Source organism: Argopecten irradians, chromosome 9 (genome assembly GCF_041381155.1).
Source record: "Argopecten irradians isolate NY chromosome 9, Ai_NY, whole genome shotgun sequence".
In the NCBI taxonomy this organism is placed as follows: Eukaryota; Metazoa; Mollusca; class Bivalvia; order Pectinida; family Pectinidae; genus Argopecten; species Argopecten irradians.
Window position 1 is genome coordinate 24304711 of NC_091142.1, and position 17205 is coordinate 24321915.

The 17205-nt window shown below is 33.7% G+C and overlaps 1 protein-coding gene across 1 annotated transcript in view; it reads left to right on the forward strand.

Moving 5' to 3' along the window:
• Window positions 1-10439: 10439 nt before the first annotated feature.
• LOC138331842 (MAM and LDL-receptor class A domain-containing protein 1-like) overlaps window positions 10440-17205 on the forward strand; it is an 89212-nt gene continuing 82446 nt past the window's right edge. Inside the window, exons 1-2 of the mRNA XM_069279668.1 lie at window positions 10440-11378; window positions 16844-16941. Of these exons, the coding sequence (XP_069135769.1) occupies window positions 11297-11378; window positions 16844-16941 (180 nt within the window). The 5' untranslated portion in view covers window positions 10440-11296. The remainder of the gene's footprint in view (window positions 11379-16843; window positions 16942-17205) is intronic.

A 17205-nucleotide genomic window follows, 5' to 3' on the forward strand; every position in this document is an offset into this window, starting at 1 on the left:
TATTTGCATAATTTGCCAACTTTCAAGCCAAATATAAACTTACATGGTTATCATGAGATACTAGAAAATAACTGTATGGCAAGAACGTTATAAGGACAGCACAGTTGCCAAAAAAAACCTAAGTTGAAATCGACACAGGGAAAAAGTATGACAGCATGAAAACTGCATTTTTATGTCCATGTAACAGCCAAATATGCCTTTGTTGGATTGTTAAGATAAAAACTTGTTATTATCAACAATACCATTGATACTCATTCTGGTGGAATCTTTTTTAAATAAAACTTGTTGATTAAAGGCTTTAAAAGTAAAACATTTTTGCTTTCACTACCTGAGATAACATGGTTGCTCAAAGTTGGCATTTTGGCCTTTTCCAAGGATATTTTGAAGTCCAAATTGAATGATATGTCTTTTTTATTCAAGAATTATTAAGAAAGTACCGTCTCAAGTGTTTAGATAGTTATTAATTCAGATTATATGTAGGCTATACTCACCTAAAAGAGACAACTGTATCAAGATATCCCCAAAAATAAAAGACGTGATGTCGATCAAATCCTCATTTAGTGCCAATTTGACTAAACTTCTCTAATTGGCTAAGTCCTTAAGTTGAAATATGAAAAATGTGAATATCTATTTTGTGACTAATCAGATTGCAAAATCCTTTGGCAGACATTAACACCACAATGGAACGTTCTTTATAAGATGAAATTGAAGTTTCTTTTTGATCAAATATTTAAATATGTCAGTTTTTTTTATTTTTCCATAATGGAACCGGATGGGTGTTACATAATTTTCAATGACATAAAAGGATAAAAGAAAAGTTCAATTTCAATTTTATAGCTGAAAATCATCACAGTTCTGATTTATTTACTGGCAAAATTTTATGACAATCGAATAAAGCATATTCGAAAAATTAAGATTTTTGTATTGCAAATCTATGGACTTAGACATATTTTGGTATTCAACCAAATTAACGTGATAGGAAGTTTTTACTACTAAATAAGATGCATTTTTATACCGTTTTTACAATAAATGATCAAAATAACAAGTACAAATTATACAAAAAAGAATATATATTTGGAAGCATTTGCTTTTTTTTTATTTTCCGAAATATTAACTACCAAAATGGGAGTTTTGCCAAAAATCTAAGTACAAGTGTATAAAAACACCTAAATTGGCACGATCAGTCAACTTGACGGGTTAATATTTAGTTTTTTCTAGCTAATGTATTATCGATTATGCTTTAATATCAAAGAAAAAGTAATCCTTTAAGACACAAAACATTAACTGATATTGTTCATGGTAAGATTTTATAAATGTTTGCATCTAAAAAGAACAAAAACGGTACTGCTAGCTAAATTCAAAGGTTATTAGCCGTTTTCATCATTCTTTATTTCTTATTTCTTGGATAGACTGAAATTATTGTATCATTTAAACTTATTTGTACTTACCTAATGTTTGTCTTACTATATACCCGATTTCATATTTCAAATATTGCAAAAATAGCAGATATTGTACTTTAAAAGTGGTCAAAAGTGTGATTTCTTTATACATTTGTATTTTCTTATTTTTCGGGTGTTCAAAAAACGACTTTTCGAACATGTGATTTTTGGCGACTTTTTTCATGGTAAAATACTAAGATCCTCCAAACCAAAAAGCAGAAAACAAATTCTGTTGCAATTATTTGGAGGTTAGGCTTCTATTTTTCATATTTTTACTCACAGGGACTTGTAACGTAGGTTGTGAGAAAGTGTTGTGTATACATGTGTACTAGGCCTATATACTATATAAAAGGACCTTTTATATAGTATATAGGCCTAGTACACATGTATACACAACACTTTCTCACAACCTACGTTACAAGTCCCTGTGTTTTTACTGGACTATAGTGTCAGCTCATCCGTAAGCCTCTTGGCATACAACTGTCTGCAATACCGCACCATTGAATCTAGGACTATATACTTCACCTGAACAACCTGGAGAAATGGGCAAAGAACTGGGTCATGAAATTCAATGCAAGCAAAAAAAAAAAAAAAAAACTAAATTTAAAAAAAAAAAAAAAAAAAAATAAATTAAAAAAAATGCTGCATCATATCAATAAACCAGAAGTCATACAGTTTCCATTGATGTTGAACCATCGTATACTTCATGCAGCCAACACAACCCATATACCTATAGCTAGTTATACATGTAGGTCTACAAATATCCAATGCCTTGAAATGGAACACCTACATAAACTTTTTTTTGTTTGTTTTATCACTTTAACGTCCTATTAATAGCCAGGGCCACAAGTAAGGACGTGTCAGGTTTGTTGGTGGAGGAAAGCCGGAGTATCCATAGAAAAACCATCGATCAGCGGTCAGTATCCGGCAACTGCCCCCCATGGGATTCGAACTCGCATCTAGGTGAAGGGCCTGTGGTAATAAATAAGACCTGTAACAAAGCCAATGCCACCTTATAGGTTTTGTACGTAGGAATCTTAGGAATGTACCCGAGCAATGCATGAAAAAACGCATACATATTCCGCTCAGTGGCCAATGATGTTTGAATGTTGAATGTCAAAAGTCGTATAAATTCATCATGGAATATGGTGCAACGGAACCCGTACCTCCAAGGGGACATGGACAAACTAGAACGGATATAGAACAGAACAGTCCGTTATATGTATATATATGTATGTATAAAAGAAAAAAATAATAATAATAAAAAAAAAATAACAGAAAATCAGGGGCAATAACATCCATGAAAAAACCCACTAGAACTAGAAACCCTGGAGAACGAAGGACCACCCTACGACTGGTACTAATGTATAAGGTGGTTGAGGTGGTATCAAACACTAGTACTAGTCTAGACCTACTTGCTAGATAGTAGCAAAGCAATTCAGGTCTCCAAGATCATCGTTGCAAAGTAAGTACGTAACAACACCAAGTGCTTATAGTCATCAAGCAAAACACCACAATACCAGCACTCATTCTTTGTGGAGACTACAATCAACTGGAACCACTTACCAGAACAGTAGTAGAATCAAAATCCGCGGAGACGCGCCAATAATCAGCGCTCTCTCTCATCCGTTGTATGAAATTCTATCTAGGCATATACAACGTAAAGATACAGAATTAATGTAGTAGGCCTATTTTATAGTGAAGGTAATACAAGGAGTTAATCATGCAGAGTTAAGAAACTATATATATAACCTTGCGTGGGCGTTCCAGTGTATGAACTGGCATCCCATTATTATGACATTATTATTATTGTGACATATCGATCACGATGCATGCAAAAAATCTTGAAATTTCATTAAAAAATTGTTATCAAAATGTAAAAACACTAGACTGTTTAGTGTTTTTACATTTTGATAACAATTTTTTGATGAAATTTCAACATATGTTTAAGCATTGAACTGCATTCTGTTAGCAATATATTGTTATGCAATATCTTACAAAATGGCGTCGCCGTTCGTAACATTGCGTTTGATTGGTTTATACGACAGCGTAATAACTTCTAAGAGAGAAGACCTCAACAATAAAAGTGGAATTACATGTAAAATATCATTGATCAGGCGCGGATTCAAGGGGGGGCGGACCCGGCGTACGCCCCCCTAAAATAGGAGAGAGAGAAAAAGAAAAAGGAAAAAGAAGGGAAAAAGAAAGAGGGGATGGAAGGAAAAGAAGGAAGAAAGAAAAAAAAAGAGGGAGAAAGGGAAAAAATTAAGGAATTAGATAAAGAGTGAGAATTAGACAGAAAGCTCCATTTCCTACCATTACCGTTTGATGTTTTCATTTTAAAATCTAAATGTATTCGACTTTGTGGTACATACATGCATGAACATACTTGTAATCCAGGCACAATGGAATAATTATATATTTTTTTTTTTCGTGTAAGTTTAGGTTTTATCTCCATCGCTTAAAAAGGTACAATGTAAATCCCTTCAAGAATTTACTTTTTTTCAAAATAAAACCGCATAAAATCCCAATATATTAGATAATTTAATTGTCATTAATATTCAATATTTGACAGGTTATATCTCGATATCCTTAGCAATAAAAGAAAAGGGGGAGGGGTGGGTGAAGGAATTGTAGCTGGCCATGAGTCTTCGCTGGTTGACTATATGTCATGCCCTTCGTTTTCCAGGTTGTAAATGATATATTACACATTTTTGAATAAGCATTAAAGTCCTGTATTAAATCCGACTATCAATTCACAAATGTGTGCGTACTTTCAAAACGCCAGTTACAAGATCACTACTGACGCCGAATGCTTCTAGAAGCCTTTTATTTGTCCTAAGAAAATGTGGTGTAAAGAAAAAAAGTGGAATGCGACAGAAAATGAGAGCCTCTAGGGTCTGGGTGTACTCCATGGCCAGATGCCTTCCTTTTTTGTTTCAATAAAAACATATTTTTTATAACGATAATGTTATAAGATAGGCAAACGATGTTAAAAAATTAATGCACATGACAAAAGGCTCCCTATTAGAAAACAGGATGATAGCAATAGTTCCTGGCACCGTATGGCCATAGACAAGACCACTAGCCTTCTTTTCTTTCGTTGTCCAATACACGAATTATAAAGATTGTGTAAGTTAGGGAAAATGAATTATCTAATCTGACAGATAATGTATATAAAAGTAAAAGCTTATATCGTTAAAAAGTTCACATACACTTTCATTAGTCCTATAAAAACCTTCAATAGGCGACCCCTAGCTGCAATATTGTAGCTCAAAAGACTTTTAGACTGAAAAATTGTGTCTTCTTTAGAGCTACAATTGTTCCCTATTACTTCAAAACCTTCAAAAAAGTATGAAAAACTGCGCCCGAGTGATTTTCGGAGGCAGTGCTCCACTACGATACATATAGGGACCAATTCGTACCCGGCCTAAAGGCATAGTAGGCCGGGTACGTATATTCGTTCTAGGCGGCCCCCAGACCCCCATCCCTTTCTTTGCTTCGTGCCTCTATGAATAGATATTCAGATTTTAGGCAGTGCAATTCTGTAACTTTATATTCAAAATATGACATTAGACGTCAAAAATAATAAACGAACATTTTTACATGGCTTCAATTATTTTTTGGAAAAAGTGTACATTTGTTTGAGGGCTTCTGGGGCCTAGGCGGCCCCCACCCAGACCCCCGCCCTTCTTCGCTTAAGTCCATATAAATATTAAGATTTTGATATTGCAATTCTGTAAGTAAAAAAAAAATAAATCAAAACTTCAAATAAAAAATATGACACTTGACACGAAAACCATAAATAAACATCCATAAATGGCTTCAATTATTTTCTGGAAAATGTGTTCATGAAATCCCTCAGAATGCAGGATTTTGCAACCATTTATTCGAGAGCTTCTGGGGGCCTAGGCGCCCCCAGACCCCTCGCCTGATTTGCTTTGTCCCACGCCCCCTCTAACCTCAAAACCTAAATCCGCCCCTGTTGATAAGAATTCCCATCAACATATTTATATGTTATGGAGATATATGTACATTATGAGTGTTTCGCCACTATATGAATCAACCAACTGACGAAAACAAACATATAGTTTGCCAATGAAAACAATATGAATTCACTATGAATACAACGAATCTCGTGCATCGATCAGCTGATTTCAAACATTACGCCAGTTTCAAATCAATAAAAAAAAAGTCCCCCACACTATTTTAATGTATAACCTTTCTTCTGTTGTTTCTTGATGTAGAATCAACTAAGGCTTACTGCAAATCTTATTTTAACTATATTTTTTGTTTATCGTTTTTCATAAATTTGCAAAAAAAAAAAAAAAAAAAAATCGACCGGAAGGCGGAAACTTGAAAACGCGACGTTTGTGGAACGACTTTGTCATCCTGGCCCCGATTTCTCGAAAAAAAAAACTTAAGTCAAAAATGAACTTTAGTTAAAAAGATTAACATAGATTACGTTATAGAAATAACTTAAGTTTTAACTTAAGTTGTTAATTTTGTTTCGAGAAATCGGGGTCAGCTGTTCCATTAATCTCGTTTCTCGTCGTATATGCATGGGTGTCATTATTTTAAATACAATATAATAACCTTTCAATAATTGTTATTTTCATAAATTATTCTTATGTAAATATATGGATTGAAAGTATTTTTGAAATTTTTCATAGCGACTATGAAGCGCGCTCCTCGGAAGATATGTAGATAGCTTCTGCTATTCATATATATCCGCTATTATACCTTTGCTTTCTTTTCACTATTAAAGAGTAGAGAATAGAAATGCTATTCAAATCCAATCGTAATCCAGTCGTTTAAAACCGCTATTTACCGGGTAAATAGTCATTTGAACTATTTACCTGAAAATGAGCTATTTACCTGCATTCAAATTTTTGCGGACTTTTGCTTAATCATGAATTTGATTGGATAACGTATTGGGAGTACTTCATTCGGAACCTCTCTGACTGTATGTCACTTCCAACAAAAAACACAAAGCGCTTAGGTGATCTAGATTTGACGCTGCAGACGACAACTTGTTTACAACATGGTCTCCAGATTCATCAACCTAGACGAGGAATCTCTCGAAAAATTGTTGACCGATAGGGACAGTGGAAATACACAGCAAGTTGTTAAAACAGCAGTTAATATTTTAAAGGACTTCGTACGAGAAAAATCACTGGGCACTATCGATGATATGGAATGTGGAACAAGTGAAAATATCAACGGGTTATATGTTATAGCATTTTTTCTCAACGGTATAATAAAACACTTATTGAATGGGTTAATTCGGGAAATATCACTTTTATTGTCCCCCTTGACACAACTATTTCCCTCGGCTTCGCCTCGGGAAATAGTTTATGTCTCGCGGGACAATAAAAGTGCTATTTCCCTCATACCCATTCAATAGGAGATTTCAGAAAAGATGGCGTGACGTCACAGAAAGTTTACATCCGGGTCCTCAAAGGTACAAACACGGTATGGCGACTAATAAAAACAATAACAGATACGTTACATCCCTGATACACAATCGATACGTTGACAAAAGTATACACCTTTCATACTTGCAAAATTCTGATTTCAAAATAGTTTCTTATAGTTTCAGAGGTTACAGACATTATATATTAAAATTGTTTATTGCTAAATATACTTGTTTAGATTTTATGTTGAAGCCAGCTTGCGAAGCGGTGCCGGGCCGTCACACGTACCCGCTATTTGTTCACTCGTAGAAATCCATATTGTGAAAAAGTTATGAATAGATAATTGATTTCAATGTATCATATTTCTGTTATACACGAAAAATCTGTTCATAACACTATTTGATGTAAATATATCGAAATGTGAACCACCTGCCAGACCACGGCCGCTCGTGCATGGCTTCGCTGGTAGATCACCTCTGGCAACAGCCGATAATTGGGAAATTAATAAATATTTATACGTGAATTACCAACAACACATCTCAATAAGTACTTGTAAAATATATATATTACGTTTTATTTCCCAGTGTATAAATTATGTCAAATGAATGGTAATAAACCCCACCGTTACACATAAAATGAAGATATACATGTATCATGATAATGTGTACGTGAGAAGTCCAATAATGGCTGCCGTTATCTCGAAAAATAAAATAAGTGAAATCGTTCAAATTATCCAATGAGTTATATTATTTTTTTATTTTTAAATCACATTTATGATTCCATTGTGACCGTTATGTGAAGTCCCGCACATTTAGGTGATATTACATTTAAATAATTTGAATTACCAAGTTAGGATAGACTACATTATAGAATTATGAAATATAGCAACAATTAGTAAGAATCGTAATTACTACATGTAGCAATGTATAAAGTGCCGACCAGGACACATTGCGCACGGGCTTTGAGTAATTCTAAACATACTCGAAGTAATATGTGTTAAAAATTATGATAAAAAGTAACTATAAAATGACTCATTTGAATGTTATAAACTAAATTCCAAAATTTCTAACGAAAAAGTTAACCAGAATACATGATTTTGTGACTATGAAAAATGACGAAATTCGGGATCTCGGCAGTACTGTACGTAATGGCTGCAGTGCGCTTGGGTATCTACGAAGGCAAATTTTAATTTGATTATAATCACACATCGTAAGGTGTTTTACCAAGTAAGACTTGGAAAACTGTAATTGCTTATTAAAATATCAGTATAATATTTGGGGAAACTTGGAATTTAATTTGTAGTTTCTGTCAATTTTGTAACTTCTGTCAATGTTTATACGTAGGTCTAATGGCGACCGTGTTTTTTTTTCTCGTGGCGGTAGAAAATGGAGTATAAACGGAGTAAAATATATAAATACCAGATGTTTATATCTAAATATTATTGTTAAATATTTTATTTACCCTTTTTATAAATAAAATAACGCAATAGTTCTCGGATTGTCGTACTATTTATTACAATTAAATGTAAACAAACATCGCAAGCGGCTGTTTTCCCTCTATGTTTATGTGTAGATATAACGGAGTTGTACCTTTGAGCGCCCGGATGTACCTTTGTGTGACGTCATCGCCATCTTTTCTGAAATCTCCTATAACTGTATATTATTATTTTTCTGGATTTTTTTGTCACTTCTCATTGGTCAAAAACACGCCACGTGATCACCGATAAAAAACTATATTGCACGATTTTTCCGGAAGTAGTTTATAGAAAAAGTATATTGCACGGTTATTTTTAGATACCGTTATGTCTACGTTACCACAAAACGCTTCGTGTTCCTGGCGCTTTGAAACAAACGCTTGATGACCTGAGTTTGAAGCGTAACCACAAAATGTGACAGACGACGTTGATTGTTTCGGTTTCTAACAAAGATGATGATGACTTAGAGCTGATGACTACAGTTTAAGCTTTTAGATTTTCAACATTAACACTGTAGGAGAGTAGGAAATAATCGAATAACATTCATTTAGCGTCTGGAGCCACCATTGAATAGTGAATACGTTTGGTGTTTAATTCTTAAATTCCACCTAGGCTAGTACCAACATTAGGCCTAGGCTAATCCTACTGTATGTATACGATTTTTATTTTACTTCACGGAATGGAGTACTAAGCATAAGATAATGTATCTGAATGTCAATCTGAATCTGTTGATATATGTTTGACGTCGAAGTGTATTATTTCAACGGAGAACTGTTTGGTTTGTTTAGTTTACGTCCTTTTAACAGCCAGGGTCATGTAAGGACGTGCCAGGTTTGTTGGTGGAGGAAAGCCGGAGTACCCGGAGAAAAACCACCGATCAGCGGTCAGTACCTGGCAACTGCCCCACATGGGATTCGAACCTGCATCCCAGAGGGGAGGCTTGTGTAATATGTCGGGACATCTTAACCACTCGGCCACCGCGGCCCCCAACGGAGTCAACGGAGAACAAACTATACATTAAATTGACTGTGTCCTTAAGACATGGAGCTACATGTATAATGGAGTACATGTACATGTATGCAATTTACAAACACGCATGCATCGGGTTCGTGTAATAAAAGCGTGAAGTGCATTAATTAATACTGTTTTCATATGTTGTTTTTGTATTATACTTGTTACAAAATCATAGGATTGTAACTGTCATCACGAAGCAGAATTTAAAATGCGATGCTCATTAGTTTCACACTCATTTCAAAATGTAAAAAATCCAGAAAAATAATAAAACAATTATAGCATTTTATTATATGACTGGAGCTTTTGCTGTATTTTGATTGGCCAATACGTTTCTCAAAAGTATTCATCAACTGCGATATCAACCCCGAAATCGGCGGCAAAAAGCACGCGAGGTTACTGGACTCAGTCCAGATACCTCTCGCGAGTCTAGTTACCTGTGTCAAAAATAGATCGAGGAAAACTCCCTTGAAATGTGACGTCATAATCACTTTTGACATCGAGTCGTACCCAAATATAGCGTAACGGGAGTTTCCCTCATTCAATGACGTCGGGATAATCTGTTGTGACGTCATTATTATAGTCGGCAACATATATGGTGGAAGGCAGCAAGTTTACTGCGATCAACGGTGATCAACTGCAAACTTCAATTTATGGAAAACATTCACAAATGCCAGACGGCCTGCAGTTGGTACAATATTCCGATCCTACCAGTCTACACCGTTAGCAAGACGCATTTGGATATTTACCATATACTACATGTAAACAGAAAGTTTGCAGATATCGTCCTTTTTTTGTAGTTTAGTCTTTTTGAAGAGCCGGGTTAATATCATGTAAGTGTCATATAATAAAACAGTTATCGACCTATTTTCAGGTGGATACGGTGAGTTATCAACCCTCGAAAATGATATAACCCTCGGCCTCCGGCCTCGGGATATATCACTTACTCGGGTTGATAACTCACCGTATCCACCTGAAAATAGGTCGATAATTGTATATTGATTTCGGTCAATACGTGGTTATATCGACCACAGAAAAAATATCGACCTCGGACTACGTCCTCTGTCAATATTTTTTCTTTGGTCGATATAAATATGTATCGACCTCATCAAAATGCTATATTTGTATAATATATTCACCTAGCTCACAAATTTTGTTGCCATGGTTACGTTATTATTTGAGTATCATATATGCATTCCTTGCTCCTCATTGGAGAAGTGAAACGACGGGAGATGACTCGGGTTAGTACATCACGTGACAGAATACTGGATTCTGATTGGCTACACAATATGACAAAGCAATATCGAAGATGCAATATGCTACATATATGTAAATACATTATAACCTCAGAATTTGTTATATCTCTACATTTTTTTCTATCTGATCACTATATATATATTTCATTGACATCCATAGGATATAAAAGTGGAAAAGAAATCGAAATAATCCAAATAAAAAAAAATGCGCAGGAATCTGTGCATATAGGATGTATAAGACAATATATATATAGTGCCATCTCAACCAGACAATGAAAGATAAATACGAGGACAGTGATGGTAACTCCTAGGAATAGACCTGTACGAGGATGGGTCCAGGTGTACATGTGGATACACCGACAGTGATAGTAACCCCTGAAATATGAGGATAGGTCCAGGTGTAGATATAATGGCAGTCAACTGTTTTCTGTGTAATATTATCAATGAAATTTCCGATCGATCATGTACCTCTGACTTCTTATCCAGATCGACTATGTTTCGCTTTGGTACCTATATTAATAATAAAACAACTAAGTAATTTTAGTGGGATTGAATGCCCATGTTGTGTGATCTGTACAACGATAATAAAATGGTATACATTAAAATTTGATTTGTTGATATCGCATCTGTGTCTCTCAATTCGTAGCTAGAACACGTATCTCAGAAAGTGACAGACAACCATGCCTGTAGCAGTGAAGTATGGCGAATGATCAACTCAACCATCGGGCATTGCCTATAACTATCAAAAGGGGTATTTTTCTTCTCCTTTTCTACGCAAAAGGTTAGTTTAAGTTACTCATTATTATCATCTTCATATTTTTTCATCTTCAAGCGTACTTACTTGATCATTTTTTGTCATTAAGAGCTTTAAAGGCCCACTACCTTTCTGGAGCAAAATTTAAAGGTTTCTTAAAAACATTAATAATAAAAGAAAATATATATCGATGGCTTAAGATGAGGTTACTACACCAAACATATGCAAAATTTCCTGTCTAATATACGATAGCAGTGGAGATTCATTTCGCTGTTTTGCCGTCTGGCGCAGTGATAATCAACTACCGACTACCGCGCAGCATTTAGGACGAAACATAAAACGACCCGCGTTATGAAAATTAACATTTTATTTATTCTAATTAAACAGTTCTGCAGGTGATGATAAGTGTGCTAGTAAGCGAATAGTTAATAACTTCTGCTACTTTACAAAATTATTGATCTCGTTTTACATTCATATTTTAAAATTAAAAGCCGCTTCGGAAAGGCAGTGGCCCTTTAAAAGCAGTCATTGTTTGTTTTAATTGTGTGAGTTTGCGTGGACCATCTTTGACATCTTCCTCGATGGAAACATGACACACCCATTAAAATCTCTATCCGAGAGAGAGCCTATAAGTTCTATTTTGAAGTCAGAATAACAGAAACAATATTATTCCGTTTTAAAAGCAAGCAAACTATGCATTATTTACAAAGAAGTAGAATAATATACTTTTTTACATACACAATTTCATTGACATAGATGTATTGAAATCTTGTAAAATGAAGTTTCAAATTGAAATCACAAATCGTTAACATTAAAAAAAAAATGACAACACCAATTTCGCTTTATCGAAGTATTGAAATGCCGGTGTTCATAGATGGGTTCAAAACATAAAGTTATACTTGTTTCACATTTCGTCTTTTATGTTTTGCTTTATTTAGCATGTGGGGAAGTTTGTTATTATTTTGTTATTATTACGACCTTGAGGCCAGCCTTCGAAAATATAAACAAATGTCCCTACACAGGAGGGCTCGCATTCACCACACCGCTTACATACATGTAATAAATGTCCCCACACAGGAGGGCTCGCATTCACCACACCGCTTACATACATGTAATAGATGACTCATCACATGATAATAGACATAGATTTTTATCACAAAAACTTTTTTATCACAAAAACAACATCACTTTCACTCAATCTCTCATAGTCTATTTATGATTAATGGATAGATAAACAAATAGAAATTTGACAGCTGTACTAGAATAACAAATCAGCATATAAATGCAGTCAATGTAAAAAAATTATGTAATGTTTATCAACATATATACAGTAAGTATATATTTGTAGAAGATAGATTTATTAATTCTATTTGAAACATTGAAATATTTGTTGGATGTCATGCCATGTTAAAATAAATTCCTGTATGTTGCTTTGTTTTTAGGCAATTGTTTTATGTATTTTGTGCATTTTAATAGGTATGTTTTCAGTGCAGTTATGTTTAAGTTTGACTTCTTTCTTGACATCAAAGATATATTGTATTTTGGGTAAAGTATGATAAATTTGAGTGGAATAAAGTTTTCATTTATATCTACACCTGCAAAATAAAAACTTTATGTCTAAATTCAAAGTTTTATGTGATGTATCAAAAACCCACTGTGTAATATCATTAGGCAATTCCAAAAATATGTTCAATTGTCTCTATCTCTTCATTACAAAGATTGCATATGTCATTTGGTGGTTTGTTTATCATTTTTAAGTATGAATTTGATGGAAGTACTTTGTTTTGTAATCTGTATTGGAACCAGTGAATATTTGTGTCTTTTGTAACTTGAAAAGGAATTTGTCATCTGCATTATGTTGCCAAACTTTCTGTGTAGAGCGTGCAACGTTTTCCCATTTTATTTCTGCTGTGTTCCTCAATGTATTCACTTTATTTAGTTTAGCATACATATCTTTGATTCCTTTTGTGTTTTGTAGTATAATCTGAATGTGGTGAGGTATAAATGGTCTATAAAGGGTTTTGTTAGTTGCATTTTGATATCGTTATGTCTACAATTGTGTTGAATCGATCGACACAGTCCCTTAAATAATATAAGAAATATTTCAAAAGTGTTTTTAAATCCTTCGAAATTCAAAAAAGTGCCATTTTCATTTTACATTGTGATCTCAGAGCTCTACGTATCCATGTTATCTAAGTCCAGTAATACAATTTTCTACATTTAACATTTTCAATCCTCCTTCAGTATAATCTTTATATAGAATGCATCTTTTTACTTTTATTTGTCAGTATTTGAATACCAGATGAAGTTAAAAAGTTTGGTATTTAGTGTTTGAATGAAGTTTGTTTGGATCTGGTATAGATATAAATAAATGATTCAATTTTTGGGATAGCTAGTGTCTTTATGACAGTTATTCGACCTATTGATGTTAATACTCTTCGTGAACATTGTTTCAAAATATTATCAACAATCCCCATTGCTTTTGTATAATTTATTTCAGGCAAAATATCTTAACTCACATAAAGGTTTATTCGTTGTAACTTAAAGGTAAACTCTGTTTTCCCCCAATGTAATTTCCATCAATGATGATAAACTTTTGCACCAATATTTTTCCTCCAATCTAAATAACTACTGTGCGTTTTTCTCTATTTACTTTAAGTCCTGAAATCGGAGCATATCGCTCTAGAGTATTTTTAAAATGCTTCTTATGCTTATGATAGTAAAACGTAATTTCGATGCAGGTTCTCTACAGCAACTGTTTATGTAATCATAAGGTATATGGTTGGTAAATTATCATCTGATCAGAAAGCAATTAAGTTATAGTTGTAAAATCTATTCTACAAAAGAAAGAAACTGCAACATTTATTGTATATTTAGGGTTATCGTTAGCAAAAGACTGACAACATTTGATGCAATAGTTTTAGTGAAACTCAAAACTAGTCTACACCAATAGCAAAGGGTCTGTACACTACGGAGCACTACATTCCCGATACTCCAGGAATTACTACCACTGTTACATCCATCCCTGGACTATCTTGATCAGGTCGGCTGGTCCTTTGATGTACATCAAACGAATCGAATAATGGTTCACTGTGGGGCTTTGAATTTGGGCGTCGCTCTCTCCCTAATCTTCAAAGTGAAGTCTCTGTAGGCCTGTGATTGGTAATTGTTTTTCTTCTGAAATGCATTCGGTTTTACTATGAGACAGTCTAGGGGTGGATGTGACATTAGTGAAAGTAACCCATGGTGTATTGAGGATATACATTCTCTTTACTGACATGCCCCACAAACATTTTATTTCGTTTCATCGAATTATTAATTTGTTTTTATCAAAACGATATTTCGTTTTATTAATATTATGTTTTTGATCGAAATAACATTTCGTTTTATCAAAATAATATTTCAGTATTTCGATAAAACGAAATAACATTTTGATAAAACAAAATAAAATAAGTGTGAGACATGTCAGCTCGTAATAACACATGTATTGGAGTATCCTGTCATTTTACATTCTAATCTAAAAACATTATGTTATGATTTGAAAATCACTGAATTACACACACATTATTACAAATGCTTAATAAATCGTACTTGTTAAATGGTATAATATCTTAGGTACATCCTTCCAAAACGATGCATGTTTCACAATTGAACAAACATTTGATAAACTTCATATTCATTTAACTATCGTTTATGTTTACACATCTCTGTGTGTTAAAACCTATTGCAACTAGAAATCTTCCCTTTTTTTTGGAGGGGGGGGGGGGTGTAGAAGCCGCAGGTATGTTTGGCTAGGCAATTGGGTGCCGTAGATTGTGAGGTCGAAGCCCGGATAGTGCACGGGTCAATAAATTGTCATCCTTTGTTAAATTGTGTTTCTTTGATATGTCACCTACATGTACTGCAACTCTAATATTGGTCTTTTCTTGATTCCGATTGGCTTACAACTTCGGACAGCTTCTCATAGCCCACCACTGACAATCGGTATTTTTCTCTATCAAAAACAGGAGCAGACGAGTTAGTATTTTTCTCCAGTTACAAAAGTTAGCTTTTACCATCATTGAAAAGTTTGAGCTTCTAATTTTGTTTCAAGATAAAAATATTAAAAATTATTTATTGCGTCCACAAAAAAATTACGTGGCACTCTGTCCTATATGGAATGAAGTACTGGTTTCGCATGTACCAGCAGCAAAGTGAATTATTTTATCTTATATTATTTTTTGTGTTAGACATATATATAGGATTTAACACCAACAATTTTTCAAATAAGTATCTCTTGGAAGTAATTTCACTCAAAATACAAACAAGTAACGTTTACCAATGATACTTAATTACTTAATCATTATCATCAATATACAATTCTATAAGAATTTGTCCGAAAATTCATTTGGATCTATAAAAAGCTACATTTGTACATTATTTATTTAAAGGTCCATTAAGTTTTGTAGCAGTTTTACACAGGTAGTAATTGAAATGATACGCCACTTGATTTGTCTACTGTTCCATCACAGTGCAGATGTAAACGTTTTTATATTGTGTTTTTTCATCTAATTTCTTTTTATAATGGGAATGACTAGTTTAATGTATATATAAGCATCGGTTGTCTTATCTATGATATGCATTGGTGTGTAACTTACCTTGTTTGTCCTAGCATATCTAATGGCGCTAACCCATGCATTTCAAAATATGACAACCAAAGCTTTAATGGCAATAGAAAAGTTGCTTTTGGTGCCCCTACAAGATTATATGAGACAAACATAGGTATATGTACATATAATTCATTTACAATCATTTTCATTAGCATACAAATTTAATTGGTCCATTCAGCCATGTTATAAATATCGTAAGACACACGTGCAATAACACCATTGTGACTTCACAAGTAATAATGACGTCATGGTCAACATATGATGTCGAACGATTGTCTCGGTAGGCGAAAACGTCAAATCCAAGCAGGATTTGCTGTATATAGAAAAGATATTAAATGTTTTACTTAAATTTCTATTAATAAAAGTGATGTAATAAATAGAATCTTACACTCGTGACTATGCAATATGAAATTGATCAAATTCTCTACATAATTTGATATGGCACTAACCATTAAACATTTCAGGAAATTCAGTAATGCCAGTTTCAAAACAAATTTTGATAACTTAATGCTATCCATACATATCTTTCAATTCCTTTTTCTTCTAATTAACGTAGCGATAAATGCGAATTTTGCACATTATTTACCCCAAATTAAGAATTTCCTTTGTTAAATCAACATCATGTTCAGTGAGCTGTTGTCAGATCCTTAAACGGATATGATATTCTATATAAGCAAGCAAAAATGAAGTATACAATGATATAAATAAACGTCCAAGACGTGGAGCATATTTTATGACGTCACTAATGTTGACTTGGTGACGTTAACTGATCACTACCAAATTGCTGTTGATGACAATAATAATGCGCTAGCTGAATCTTAATTATCTAATTATTTTTGACAGCCCTGGACACATATCCGTTTACATGTACATTTGAGACCAATGACCATTGCTTCCTAATTCAAGACACATCCGATGATTTCGACTGGACATTTCCAAAGGTACTGTTCAACATTTTTTTAGTAAATCCTGTAGAAAGACCACCCAAGGGCTGCTAAGGTAGGTTTGAATATAATTGAGAAAAAGTATCGAACAACGTGCAATAGTTATGTAGATTTTGCCCAATGTAACAATATACATACAAATGAAGTAAATGCGCATAATGGAAGGTATACATGTATTAAATATAGTTTATTGCAGTATAAAGACACGTCTATAAAACATATTCTTAGAAATAGTAACTGTACCAAATGTTGTATAAATGT